The 14,676-nt window shown below is 38.5% G+C and overlaps 1 protein-coding gene across 11 annotated transcripts in view; it reads right to left on the bottom strand.

Moving 5' to 3' along the window:
- The window catches only part of BEGAIN (brain enriched guanylate kinase associated), a 158,809-nt gene that overhangs the window by 51,953 nt on the left and 92,180 nt on the right, over window positions 1–14,676 (bottom strand). For 9 of the 11 annotated variants that reach the window (XM_048307935.1, XM_048307936.1, XM_048307938.1 and 6 more), the window contains 3 exons: window positions 7,737–7,898; window positions 6,097–6,153; window positions 1,468–1,534 (listed from right to left, as the gene is read on the bottom strand). In XM_048307935.1, coding sequence (XP_048163892.1) covers window positions 1,468–1,534; window positions 6,097–6,153; window positions 7,737–7,898 — 286 coding nt within the window. Of the gene's footprint in view, window positions 1–1,467; window positions 1,535–6,096; window positions 6,154–7,736; window positions 7,899–14,676 lie in introns of those variants that run through there. The other 2 variants (XM_048307933.1, XM_048307942.1) reach the window with 2 other exon arrangements.

Raw genomic sequence — 14,676 nt, 5'->3', positions numbered from 1 at the left:
TTCAGAAAGCGAAGCAGTCTGGAGTTAAGTGGTGTGCAGAGCCTGACTGATCTTCTCCAAGCCTCTAAAGCTATCTTCAGTGACTGTCATATTAGTGGGATAAAGAAAGGCACAGTGCTCCAAAGGACTGGTTTTACATCTTTCTGTGCTGTGCTCTGAAATAGTTTCTCAAGGATTTAACTGGATGCTGAAACAGCAGTTTAAAAATTCTTTGCTCTGATCTGAAATACCTGATAAAAACACATGGATTTTCTGGAGTCCTTTCTGTGTTTCTAATATTATTATTTCATTTACCAGCCCAAATGACTCTACTTTATTTATCTTTTGTGGCACATAGGTAATAAATGTTGGGCTACAGATGAAGTGATTTGGGCAAAATCCTCAAGTGGTTTGGGCAAAAAGAAAAAGCGACAAAAGAAGAGTGGGTAAAAAAAGCAATAACCCGAGGCCAAACATTATTTACGCTTTTACAGTCTTTAAACATTTATTTATGAACAAATGTCAGCTACAACCCAGCTGTAACTTTGCTCTGTTGTTAGCCAGTTGCAAAAGCTCAGTCCTCTATTCATTGTTAGCTATTGAAATAGGATTCTGAGATAAGAACCATGGCATTTTCAAAAATTTGTTTATTAGTAAAGGCTGGTGCCTGTCCTGTATGTTACTATAGTCCGTACTCTCTCAAAATCCACAATAAACCGTTCCCCCCATTTCAAGCTGCTCATCCATGCAATTGCTACCTAAGGTCTTTGGAAATTCATAACTGTCATTCTTTCCTCTCTAAACATTATCTTCACATTCCTTTGTAATTGTACTCCTACCAGTGAGCACAATGTCCCAGCAGCATTAGCAACAAGCCAGGGGACCAATGGCATTGCCATTTCTTTTTGACATCTTCAAGCTATTTTGAATCAGTGGTGCTGTGTCTTGCAATGTGGAGCCCACAAAGGCTGCAGTGTTTTCCTCTCTTGGTTATTAATTGGCCCATGACAGTGACATTGACATTGTGGTGGCAGACACATGCAGATTGTAAATTAATATGCTGAGATTGATAGCTACAAAAGAATTTAATTCAGACCATCCAAGCTCTTAAATCACTTAAAAAAAAGGCTGAGTAGAAGCATCTAAGAAACATGAGAAAACCTTGGATTACCTTATTTAAATTTGATACTTAATGAAAACATAAATATTTAAAACCCATAAAGTTATTAACTAAATTTACCAGAATTATTTTAAAGGTACAATTTACTCAGCTAGATCATCAGTCAAGGCAATCTCTATTTAAATTGATGGAGTTATGTCATTGTACACAGCTTGAGCTCTTCACATGATATCTTTTCTAAGCGTCTCTGCTTTTAGAACTTGACTTTTTTTTTGTGACAACTATATACATGTTTTTCCAATGACTTAAGAACCATAAAACCACATTTAATATAGTTTTTTTTTTAAAAAGCACTTATGATAACTTACCATTCTGTAAAGCTTATCCTCCAGATCCTGATTAATTCTTTGTAAGGCTAGGTAATTGTTTTGTATCCTAAAACAAAGATGATATCATGTAACTGAATGCATTGCTTTTCATGTTGTTTTTTACCTGTATTTTCACATCAGTACAAAACCTTGGCTTGCACTACTTGAATTCTATTTGCTTATCACTCCTGTTACCAGTCAGTGGTTGCCTTTGAAATGCAATTACCATCTGCTTCCTAAGCAAACTTCTTTGTCATATTTGCTTACTATATTTAGCAGCAAATTCCAGCAGGAAGTGAAGATATGTTGGTTGTTCTGCACTTGTGTGCAGACACACATTACAGCCTAGGAACTTGCACAAGGTAATTATAGTTTTACATCAGGCTCAAGAATAGTATGTCAGAGAGGAAGCTTGAGCTGTAGGCTTAGGCAGCACAAAAATAAAAGATTTATTGTGAAATTGCAGCAGAATCCTGATGACTGTAGCAACATGTGGGCATCAACATGTGACTTAGAAGAGAATATTTCTTCTTTCAACAGGAGTTCAAGGAGTTGCTTATTTTTTCAGGAAGTATATTTAGATACCTTAGCTGGGAAAAGATGGGTATTTATTTTTATCAGCACTTAGGGACTGAATGAACTCTCAAAATGAGGCTTCCCTGCTTATTCCAGAGCAACACACCAAAGAAAAGTTTCAGCCTGCACATCTTTAGGTTACTTAGATGGTAACCTTGGTATGGTAGTGAACAAGCCTGTGGGAAAAGATTTTCCCACAGCCTGTGGGAAAAACATTGGCATTTTGGTAGTAGCTTTCTCTTCACAGAACCTAAGGAGGATAGCTCCTTGTTCATTAGTACCCATCACGTCAGCAAGATGTATAACAAATGTAAAGCAAATATTAGAAGCTCAGGGTTGAAAATTTTGTCTGAACAAATCTATATGTCTGTACTGATCAATAGGTCAAAGTATTTTCAGCAGTGAGGAGATTTTACGTAATGTGCAAGTGTTTTCACTGTAAGAGTGAACTCAGATGTAATACACATTTATACAGCAGAACGCACTTCCTTTCAGAAGTCTGGATCCGGGTGTAGTTTCTGTGGTTATCAGGATGGGACTGGGATTAAAGAAGTCTCGTTGGTTTGTCATTTGGTTAGGAGTGGCTGTTGAAATTGGAATGAAGGTCTGTTTTCCAAACATGCCATAGCTTCGAATCAAAGGGTCCAGCCCACCCCTTCCTGGCAAAGTGATGCTTCTCCCAGATTCTGTTGCCATGGAGATTTTCTTTCCAGTTAAATGATCAGAATTCTCCATCCAGGGCAGGCCAGTGGCTTGCAGTGCCCCTCTTGAGGGATGCAGAGCTCTGGCTGGGCCTCCCAGCAGTGAAATAACATCTGCTGCACGGACCTGAGAGGGGATGTCTGTGCCAAGGACATCTGCTCTGTGGATATAAATAATAACATCCCCATGGGTGAACCTCCTCGGGGTACCAAGGGTCAGCCCAGAATCATCAGCCATTTCCAATATGCATTGCAAGCCTGGGGGAAGTCTCAATGTTGCCTACATTTTACAGAGCTGCTGAGCAGAGACTTCCTTCCTGTGAGGAGGGTCTGTGGTAAACAGTGTTTGCTGAGGTGGTGACCCAAATGGGCTGAAAACCTCTGAGACTTGTACTGTGAGACTTGGTCAATACTCACCAATTCTCATAGTGCCATTATGCTTGTGTCCAGGTGACTTAAAGGATTGACTCAAGTTTACAATTCTCTGCATTGTCCATGCTCCTCACAGCATTTACCACTAAGCCTCACTATAGACATTGACTTGTGCAGCTCTAGGTTTACTTGGGATTTTCCCAGCCATTTAGCTGACAACACAACGAAGACAAATCTCAGGGTACTCTGTACCCAGCTTTTTGTGGCACAGGAGAAAGCAAAGATGATCTTGATACAAAGAGGATTAAAATGGCTTTGCCTGCAGTTAGCACAAATATTTTGTTTTGCTGGTAAGGATGCATGCCATGGTGCAGGAAGAAAGGATTTTGGGAAATAAAATAGTGCCTTTTGGCTGAGCCCTAAAGTGCCCTGGCATCTTCTTTGTTGTGGTCTACATTTTTTGTCTAGTAAAGCGAAATAGAACAGATTAAACTTGCTTGGCACCCAGGAAGTTTGTGGTTCAAGTGGAGGTGGTGTAAAAACTGATTTAAACAGTTAGCACCTGCAATTCCCTAAAAGTTTGCATGTGTTCAAAAGCACTTGCATAACTTCCTGAAAGTAAAGGGAAGAAGAAATTTCCTTCAGGGCTTTTCTAGGTGTCCCTGTACCACAGGCTGTTCTGCAGTGGTTACTGATGTGGACAGCTCAAGGGAGACCCTGAAGGTTCCTTGTCCATAACTTTGAGACCATGAATAAAACCAGCAGTGATTACTGCTTGGATAGACTCACTTATGGTAACAATGGGTTTGTTCCTCAGCTTCTGTTGTCACTTTTTCTCTTGATATGAATGACCAAAAGGTTAACTATTATTAATTGTTTTTCAGTGACAATACTTCCATGCCATAGATGGTGTTAGAAGGTTTTTCAAGTTTTTCACAATCTCCTTCTCTCTTTATAACTTCTTTTGCCTTTGCCCATCAAATTTTTGCCTGTTGTATGTTTAGGAGAAAGTAGCCCACAAACTCTAGTTCTCTAGCACATTCATTTTGCACTGAGAAAATGACCACCTCCCAGTACAGTCAAATCCAATCTAAAAAAAATCCACAGAAAGTAGGAAGCTGAGCTTCAAAAAGTGTTTCTATTGAGAACAGTATGCAAAGGTAGTCAAAATAAGCACAAACACATACACACATACACAAGCACATACACATGCACATATAGGCATAAACCCCAAATTGGAAATTCACTGTGCCAAAAGAAGTGTCAGCAAATGTAGGTGGCAAGGAGAGAAATGGACCCAGAAGTACATGGAAGAAAGTGTTAAAGGGATAAAAGAGGAACAGAGTCAGATCAGTCTTCGGGCAAAACTGTAAGATAAAGGGAAGGGGAAATAAAGAGCAGGGAAAGTTCAAATTTGAAAATGATCAGGTGACCAAATGGTAACTTAACCTTGTTTGCAGAAAAAAATACACCCAGATAGCCTGAACATTGTGAAGTATGAAATATTTTAACCTTGTAAATCTGGCTTCTTTGAAAAGAAAATGAAGGGTAGGCTTCACTATCCTGCAAAACTGCTATAAGGATAAAGTCATGTGGCTTGATAACCTATTATCATTTGTTGATGTATTTTTGTGTTGTTCATGTCATTAGGAGATGCTCATGTAACTTCAGGTGCACATACATGCATCCATTAAACAAATATTTCGATTCTTGAACAAATTGGGGCCTAATTAAAAATATTCTGACCATATTGAATGTATCAGGTGTCTGTGCTCCAACACACTAGACAACACACTCCTCCCTAAGACTGCAGACCACTGAAGAGGAAGTCTGCAAAAGCCTCTATTTCTCTGCTTCCACTCAATCTCAAGCCCTCTTAAGGCCATGAAATAAATCTAAAGTAAAACTTAGTCTTGGGCTGACTTTCTTTAAAGAAGAGAATTTCTTCTAGAGTGCAGTTAGCTTTGAAAAGTGACTCTTGAAAGAGTAACTTCTTCAAAAAACTTTTCTCTCTCTGTTATCACAAGTTATACCAACATCCTTATGAAAACAATAGTTTTTCCTCCAGGATTCCTGTTCAGAACACCCCTTCAGTCTGTGAAATGCCTTGCTTTTGGTGATACAATTATCTGTGTGGGCTAATCTCAGTGCTAAATATAGCCTTGTATGGGTTTACTTCTCATGTCTTAAAATAACTTTCTGTTAAAGGATAGGATGGGGACCTCGCCAAGTTGTTACCCAGGGTAGAGCCTCAAGGAAAAAACCCAGCGTGAACTTTGGAGTCCAGATGTGGTTCCAAGCTTGGTTTTTGATATTTTTTTAGATTTCAACTTATAAAAGCTATGCTGACCATGTCAGATAAGGGACCACTCTGAGGTATATGAAATCCCCTATCTCTTCAGTCACTTTTCAAAGCTGAACATATGCTTTACAGTCATTATTTTCAAATCTAGTCAGCACTGTTCTCCCACTGAGAAAAAAGAAAGAAGCCATCTCTAAATGTTTGTAGAGAGTTTGAAAACTTGACCCTTGAGACACAAAAATGACTTCTTCTCTTGGGTAAAAGTAGGGAGGCCTAGCAACAACACAGGCAATTCTGGGTAAATTAAGACAAAGACTTTCAGAAAGGATTAGAAAAGGTATTCATTCAGCCTCTTGGAAAAAAATTTACACTTTACAGAAACAGAAATTTAATAACAGAAATGTTCTCCAGTGTACAAGTGGGATCTTGCTACACAGGGCCTATTTATTTATGAGGGGTTGAATTTCTCTCCCTGTGCAGTGAATAAAGGAAGAGGCACATAATTGAAACTAATTATACTTTGTTTTCCTCACATTGATTTTCCTCTGTGACATGTTGCTGACATGCTTTTGGATGACAGGTTTTTTTCAGACATTACCCTTCTCCAGGTTGACAAATCTAGATGTTCAACTTGCAGGATGCCTTGCTATTCTCAATAGAAACATTTTTAAAGCTCACCTCGTAAAACATTTTTGGCTTCCATTATGATATGTCTTCAGGGGAGTAATCACCTGCCTGAAACATAATTTTTAATATAAGTTTTCTTTGTAATATGGTACAATGTTCCATTAGAATATTGGAAAGTCAGTTCTGCTAAAGTAATGTTCTAGTATGAGTTCTAGACTTGGCTGTGAGACCCTGGCCTGAATTTCAAAGGGTGCTTGACTCATTAATGCCCAGTGAAATTGATAAGAGGCTTTCTACTGACTAGGAAGCCCCTCTGTTTTAACAAGAGTGGGATGGTCAGCCCCTCTGCTGCTTTATGGCAGCTGCACAAATTCATGCTTCAAAAGAGTACCAGTGTTCCCTGTCCTGGAATGTATTGAAGCGAAACTACATCAAGAATGAAGTTACTTTCAGTGACTCTGCTCTAAGTGAAAAGATAGGAAAAATATTGTTGACAAGAAAACTATATAGAGAACCTCCAGACTGCTCTTGATAGATGTGTGTAGATTTCAAACTCACCACAACACCTGCATATTTTAGTATCGTTTTGAGAAACATCCCCAGTTAGAGAAGCATTTAAGTTATAAGACCACACTAGAATGTTTCCTAAATTGAGATCTTACAGACTCATTCTGTTTGAAATTTGCATAAAATGGTTTGGTTGACTCTGTTTATTGGTGGTTTTTGACATTGTTTTGGTTTGGCTTTTGCCTTCTGCAAGGAATGAAAAATATTTCCTTAGGTATTGCCCTGGAATGATTTATTCTGAATTTAGTTTTGAGTCATCCAATGAATTAACCAAATAGTTCCATTAAGATATCAGTTTAGGAAAGTCTCACAAGACATGCAAATACATTCCTGCATAAGTGGATAATTCTAGTTTCAGAAGTTTTGAAAACAAATGAAAAAATGGATATTAAGAATCAATGATAAATTTTAGGCTAAGTCCACAGACCATTTTCATCAGTGCCATTAATGTCAGGACTGCTTGCTTAACATAATCTATCATTAGCACTACCTAGGTCCCTGATTTGCAACAGCAAGGTACCACAGCTACAACAGTTTTAAATAATAGCTTTTCACCATCATCCCATTCTGCTTGAGGCTAAAAAGGAAATTATTTGCTATACTATAATGCAAAATGCCTTAATATTATTTGAATTGAACATAGTCTCAGCTTTGAGTGATGGAGACCCAAATTCTATTCTCTTGTATGAAAGCAAAGAAGTCTAAACAAAGAAAATGAGCAAAGTCATTTAAAAAAGATTTATCTGTATATCTAGAGTATAAATAATATATATATATGTAGTGTGTTTTTAACCTTTGTATGTGTAATGCCATGCGGCACTACCCCACATGTGTCTTTATACATAAATAATGCCATATATGCACATATATAGGTGTATTTCTATTAACATATTTGCTTTTGGTACAGAGACATTTTACATATCACAGATAAATAACTGCATGTGGCATGTAATATATACTCAGGTAAATGAAATCTATATATTAAATATGAAACACGATGTGTAATCAATAAATAATAAATTACACATTTGTGACTATATTTGTTTTTACTTAACATATGTCTTTAATACAGCCACTTTTAAAATTCTAATAACTCTGTTTATTTCAAAAAGTTCATTACTAACCTTCTCAGTTTTTCAGTTACTTTTTCAAGTTCCTCCTGAGCACGTCTCAATTCTATTTCAAGATACTGACGTGTAGAATCAAACTCCGTTTCAAGCATTTCCAGCTTATGGGTAGTGTACGATAGGCGCTTTCGTAATTCCCCCTTCTGTTCTTGCAAAGTACTAGAAAAACAAAGACCACAGCTGTAGAATTTAGCTGCTCCCAAAAAGCTTTTCATGATCCACTCTTTGACTAGTTCCCTAGAGTATAGCTTGGCCTCAAGCCAGAAAAGTGTGCTTAATAATCTGTTTACTGCACTTTGAAAATCTTCTGATTCAGACAGCTGACTATCTTCCATCTGTCCTTTCTGGTGCATTTATTGCTACTATCTCATTATCCAGAATGGAATATGTTGTGAAAGAATCTTCATTAAAATACAAAACACGCTCTAGTGTTTGGTTTCACATAGGACTTCCATTTAGATTTATCTTACCATACTATGACTGAAGTAGCAGGTCTCTATAGAGCAGCAACTCTAAATAAACTACCAAAAAAATTTCCTTACCTAAAATCCAAATTAAAATTCTGTGGAGGAAGAAACTTTTGTCTTGTTTGATTCCATTTCCACCCCAATCACTGCCACAGATGCTAGAGATCTTATTGTTCAGCATCTCGTTTGGAGAATGGTAATCAATTAATAATATCACAACTGTAAGGTTGTAGATCTTTCCCTTTTCCCCCACTTATTTGGGAGCCAAGACTTTCCAGACCCAGGTGTAACCCCTAATTTTTCACAGTTTTTTTTCACTAAAGAACTTATTGTAAAGCATCTTCACTTATGGTCGTAAACAAAACAAAGCAGGAGACTCAGGTGACCCACTCTGCATGCGCCTCAGTTCTTATCTGCACAATGGAGACTTTTGTATCCTTGTCTATTTAGTTTGTAAGCTCCTCAGTCTTCTCACATTTTTGCCAGTTGAACAGCAGGATGGGATTCCTGCCAGAGCTGGATCTCTGGAGATGAATGTAACTTGGTTCAGATACAGCAACCTCAGTATGGAGCTGATCACTTGGCTCCAGGTGGGACCCCTGAGGCACTATGGAACTGGGATCTGCCATCACCTAGACACAAAGTGCTACCACGGGATGCATTGTGAATTGTTTTGGTTTTTTTTAATCCTATGGTAAAAATAGTTCTTCATAAATGAATGGCAAATCTTGATTCCCTTTGATGTCAAGTGAGTACCGCCATCAGCTGCAGTAGAATAATATTTTGGATCTTTAATTAGACAAGAGAGGTGGGAACAACATGTCGATCTTCAAGGAACACTTATCTGAGCTGTCTACAGCGTGACTGGCTTCTCCTCTTCAAGCTATGGTAGGAGCTCAGTAAGTTAATGCAAAAGCCTTACAATTGCTGCTTGCTTGATCCATGCAGCTTTGAGCTAGGAAACAGCCTAAGGTTTTGTCAACAGTGCTCTATTTCAATTGCATGTATTGCGTGGTTACAGCTATACTTAGATTACCACTTGCAGTTATATTCTCTAAAAATAATATATTCTAATTCAGATATTTAATGCAGCTCCACTTAATATAACCATTTAATTTTTATATTTCACTTTGTGAATTAAACTCTGAAGTTATCTAGGGAACTGAGAACCCATGCTGCTCATTTCTACATGTCCTCATTGATGATGTTACCACATCATACCGCCTTTCACTTGCTCTGCTTCTGGCCTGTTCTTGCTACTCATCTGCTTGTCTTGGGAAAGAAGAGTGGTCAGTTTTCCTTCCTGTAGCATGGCAACTTGGATTTTCTTCTGTGAAGTGGCAGTTACAGTGTCAAAATTGTTTAGAGTGAAAAGAGATATGATCTCAAGTTTTCTGCTGCTCTAAAAATCTAATCACTAGGATTTGCACAAAAAGTAGACAGTAGGTCCTCCAGCTATGATTTTGAATAAAAATGCCCAGGCTGAGGCTGCTGGGCAAGTGCAGTTAATGCAAGTTAAGCCAGATCAAGGAAGGCTAGAGCATCCTGCTTCACTGGGAAGTTTTGGACACAGGGAGCATAACCTTTGGGAGGAAGAGGAGCTATTGGGGTACAAATGTAATGGTAATGCCAGGAGTGTTTAAGTTAATAACAGCTGGAGACTGCTTAATAAAAGAAGAAAACGGGGAAAGTTAATCACCTCCAATAACTTTGTTTTCTGCTTCCTCATGTAGGTACTTCTTGCTTTGGGTCTCAGTTGTGAGAAGAATAAGCAGGAGCAAAACTCCTGACTCCTCAAATGAAGTTGCTTCTGCATAGACCTGTGTGCCTAGACATGTCTATGTGGGGAAACTTGGGGTTAAAAATCTGAGTTCTGTGTAAAGCTTGATCCTGAGGTGGAAGGCAGTGCTGCTCTGAGATGCTGAAATGTGTTTTTAGATTCAGATCTCGACAGTTTTGTAGGTTTTGGCAGGCTGAAGCTTGTACTAGAAGCATAAACTTCCAACTCACTTTTTCCCTTGAAGTTCACTTTGAAGTATCTGTATTCTTGAATTCTTTGCTTTCAGAATGAGATTATTCAATCCATTAAAATAAAGACTATTCTAATGAGCTTTACTGAAAGTCTACACACATGGACTCTTCCATGTGATGTTTTGGGTAGTAAACCATAGCTGTAACTTTGTTCAAAAAAAGAAAAACTCCACTGATTAAGGCAAAACTCAGGCAGCTTCAAAGATCAAAGTTATTCCCAACCAGCAAACCATAATTCTGAAAAAGTTTTATTCGTTTCCACCCAAGCTGGAAAGATGGGGTGACATTTTTAAACTCTCCCAACCCTAGGAGAACCCCTCCTCACTGTGTACTTTGATTCACCTGATACATGTTAAAACAGCTAATTGTTTTCAAGAGGACATATAATTTTAGATAGGAAATAATCCCTGATTTATGATGGGATTATTTAAGATACAATAGTAGATGCATAACAGTGAGTCCTTACTAAAACACAAGTTATTAGATAGAAAGGCAAAACTTTTAGAAGGAAAGAAATTATGTTCTGACAAGAATATGCTGAATGGCAAAATCTTATAGTCACTTTCATGGAAGAAGAAAAAAGAAAGAGAGAGAGAAAAGACCACAGCTGGGAAAGTGTTAAATCATCCGCTTTAATATCTGTCTTGAGTCAAGCAAGTCTGGAAAGACAGCTAACTTTAAGCAATGGCACAATGAAACTTACGCTCATGAATGGCACAATTGGGAAATTTTCCCAAATCTTAGACTGCAACCATTGAAAGGGTACTGATAGCTCCAACACTGAGAGCAGATTTCCCAGGATTCCCAAGATGGCTTTTATTTCTGCATGATTTGAGCCTTATCTAGATACATTATTGGTTGGAGGTAAACCCTGTTGTTTTCTCTTGATATTGGTTCTATATGAACAAGCATCTAAAAAGCAAAGGCAAAGCGAGTGACACAGCAGAAAGAAGAAGAGGATGCAATATATCAAATTCTGCATCTCTAATAACAGGATCAGAGCCTCAATTTTTGTTTTAAGCTAATCTAAGGTATTTAATGAGATTTTTGTTTGTTTGTTTTGTTGTTTGGGGTTTTTTTTCATATCTCAAGAAACAGATGTTCTTTTTCTGAAAACCTTCCCCTAACCATTATCTTCCCATGTCATCACATAATGACATGCTTGGATTCTCATTCCTTATGCTTTGCTGTGTTTTTTGTTCTACTAATCTGAGGCTTTCATGAGGAGGGATAAATTTTGCTCTTTATCACTGTAAATTTGATAGTGGTAATTTAACTAGAGTTGAAAAGAGGGAAAAGATAAAAAGTCAAAATATGGAGTCACAAAGTCAACCATTTAGCGTGTTCCCTTTTCTACAAACCAACCAACTCCATAAATTAGCTGAACTTTTTTTCTGCTTGTCACATACCAGTTAATTAGAAAAGTTCATTGCACAGGTTTTTTTAATGCTGGTAAATCACTGTATTTTGATTCATAATTTATGTTCTATGGGTGTTGATCCTCATGGTTCTTTAGTTTTATATATATGTAAAACTAAGAAAATAAATACATGGGAAAAAGTACAGCCTGGAGAAATGAGAGGACTTATTTGCAAATAAAATTCTGATAGTGTTATGTCTTAGCAATCTGATAATGCTATGTCTTAGAAAATACAGATCCTATGGTCTTCCTAAAATTCTGACAGCTTCAAGGAGTATGGAATTACAGGGCAGGCTCAAAAATCCTGTAGATTATTCCACCTTTAGCATAAGTGGTTGTCTATTTCTTTTAATGATCTCTAATGTACTGCTCCTGTGACAATCAGTGGTTTGCAAGTCATTACCCACTTTGCTTCATTAAAATATTTCTCTAACAACAAGAACAGTGAATACAATATTAAATATTTAGACTGGTGAAAGAAAACCTCTCAAGGGAAGCTACTTTAAAGGTTATTAAAAATTGGTCTTTAAACTTTCCAAAGTAGTATTTTCACTGATTAGCTCTGTTTATACGCAAAAAAAGTATAAAATAGATGAAACATGTATTTGCACAGAAATTTGTGCCCACAAACATTATCTCAGCCTGCAGCTGTTGGTCAGGGTTAATCTGTAGTGCTGGCTGGAGAAGCTCCAGGTGAACACATTCCCACTGGATTTCAGACAAAGCTGAGATGCCACAAGATAAGGGCCTATTCTGGGGAAGGTGTGCTGGAAAACAAGCAGGTTTTCATTGTACCTGTCTGATCTTCTGCCAGCTCATCTGCCTGGCAGATGGGCTTATGACAAAGGAGTGCTGGCATGCAAAGCTGGGGATGTTCAGCTGCCTGGAGGCTAGAGGATTTCTAGAGCCTTCTACCCTCAGGTGGCCAACAAAAAGGGTAGGTTCAGGTGCTCCCTGAGCCTTTACTCCATGAGAGTTGATGTCTATGGGTCTGCCCCATCAGTGGAGTATTCCAGCAACTACATATCTCCACCTCACTGGTCAAACTGCTTCGGCAGCACTTTCATGTCTGCCTGCCACCCCAGGGCTCTGGTTTTAGATGATTCTGCAATGTTGTCTAAAGCCAGAGCAAAACCATTTTTTTTGAACCAGGGAAATTCTCCCTGAAAGGACTGATTACATTCCTTCACACTGCTTCTGAAGTGAGTGGAAAAAAAAAATGATTAATGGTATTAGGAGGAAAATTAGCAGTGAAAGGAATGCAAAACAAAGGCAAGATAGATGCCCATGCCAAATATACTGAAAAATACCCATATCAAAGGTTCTTATATAGTGAACATTTTAATGTAGCTGTGAAATCCTAAGTACAACTAATAGCATTTTGGGGGAAAAAGCCTGTCTCAAAAGAAAGAACGTGTAAGAAGGAACTAATCTGGACTGGGGTTTGGTTCTCTGTTTTGAACCTGGCTGTATCACTCAAGAGAGTTAAGGCAAGACTGAGCTTGCCTACTGCTGGTCAGCTCTGGCTCCTGTTCTTAGTCAAGAGCAGGCACTATCAGGATGAAATTAATCTGACCTATTTTGGAAGCCGACTTTTAGATGAGTTGACGCAAATCTGGAAGTACCCATTTCCGTTAATTACAAAGGGAATCTAGACAAGTATCTCAGATGTAGACAATCACATCTCATCAGATAACTCCCCCTCTTCCTGACTCAGTTCTGTGTGTATGAGATGAGGTAATAGTATTGCCTTTCTTGTTTGCTTAGATGGCGTGGGGGTCCACAAAAATGAACCACTAAATGCTTTTAAAATGTTTATCAGATCTGCTTCATGTCTGCGATGTGTCACATTCTAAAATAAAACTTCATAGGATCAGGAATTTGGGAGTGCTGAGGAAAAGTTTAAAAATATATTCTGAACAGAATTTAAAAAAAAAAAAAGTTTTCTTCTTTTGCCCTGTGGGGTTTTATCTAGGGAAAGGTCAATAACAGTCAACCCTGTAGGGGTGCTTTCTGTGAAAGAGTATAAAGATCAGGAGAGGGTCTCCGGGAAAGGCCAAGGGAGAACATGTGCACCCAGTCATGGCAACCCAGCTTTAACCACTGATGACAGACATGGCAGGCAGCCATAGGGGCTGGGGCAGCTTTGTGCCCTTGCTTTCCTGGAAGCACTTTCCCAACACTGTAAGTCTGCTGTGGATCTCTGCAACAGATGGGCTCTTTAGCTCAAGGAATGCAGCCATCCACACCCCTGGTTTTGTTTCTGATTTTTGGATCACAGAGATGAAGATCATCAGCCAGGCAAGAGGCAAGACTCTGGGAGACACCTTCCTGACCTGTAGCTCACACCCCAGGGAGCAGAAGTTGGGGACAGAAATCTCTGGGGTTGTTCACAGCTGGCAGAGATGCCAGCAAGTCCTCAGTGCTTCTGTGTTACTACTCAATGGAGCTGGACTGCATTGCCAACTTGATCTTGAGACTACCAAGGAATTTTGGCTCCAGCAGCTCTTGATGATCCACTTCTGGTGGTCTGGATTACATGAGACATTTTATTCCACTCTGGAATGGGTCTGGAGGCTGCCCAAGGTGGACATGTTGCAAGAAAGACACCCAAACCCCATCTTAGAAAGCATAGCTTTGAGATGACAGTTGTGACATTGAATCTGACCCCTCAACAACATTTTTTCCAAGCTGTAGTTGTTGAGAAATGAGGTCCAACACAAGTGCTTTCTAGATTAATGAAAGATTTTTAATGAATCCAATTTAATTGGATTTCTATGTTAATCAAGTTTTGATTATGTGTTACGTGCTCAGGGTCACTGTATCAAAAGGTTAATGCCAAAATTTCCTTGTCTGCAGTTTTTGTGTCTAACCTTGCTCTTGCTTTATCTGATTAGGAGGGGGATGGGATAAAAATACAAAGTCAAGATCCAGAGCCTGAGAATCCAACTACAGACTTGAAATTAAAATTTTATTGGGGAGAAAGATTACATGCTGCAGCTCAGACCCAGAGTCAAGT

This window comes from Corvus hawaiiensis, chromosome 6 (genome assembly GCF_020740725.1).
Source record: "Corvus hawaiiensis isolate bCorHaw1 chromosome 6, bCorHaw1.pri.cur, whole genome shotgun sequence".
Classification (NCBI taxonomy): Eukaryota; Metazoa; Chordata; class Aves; order Passeriformes; family Corvidae; genus Corvus; species Corvus hawaiiensis.
The sequence above is the reverse complement of the archived record's forward strand: the minus strand, read 5'-3'. Positions and strand labels throughout refer to the sequence as shown.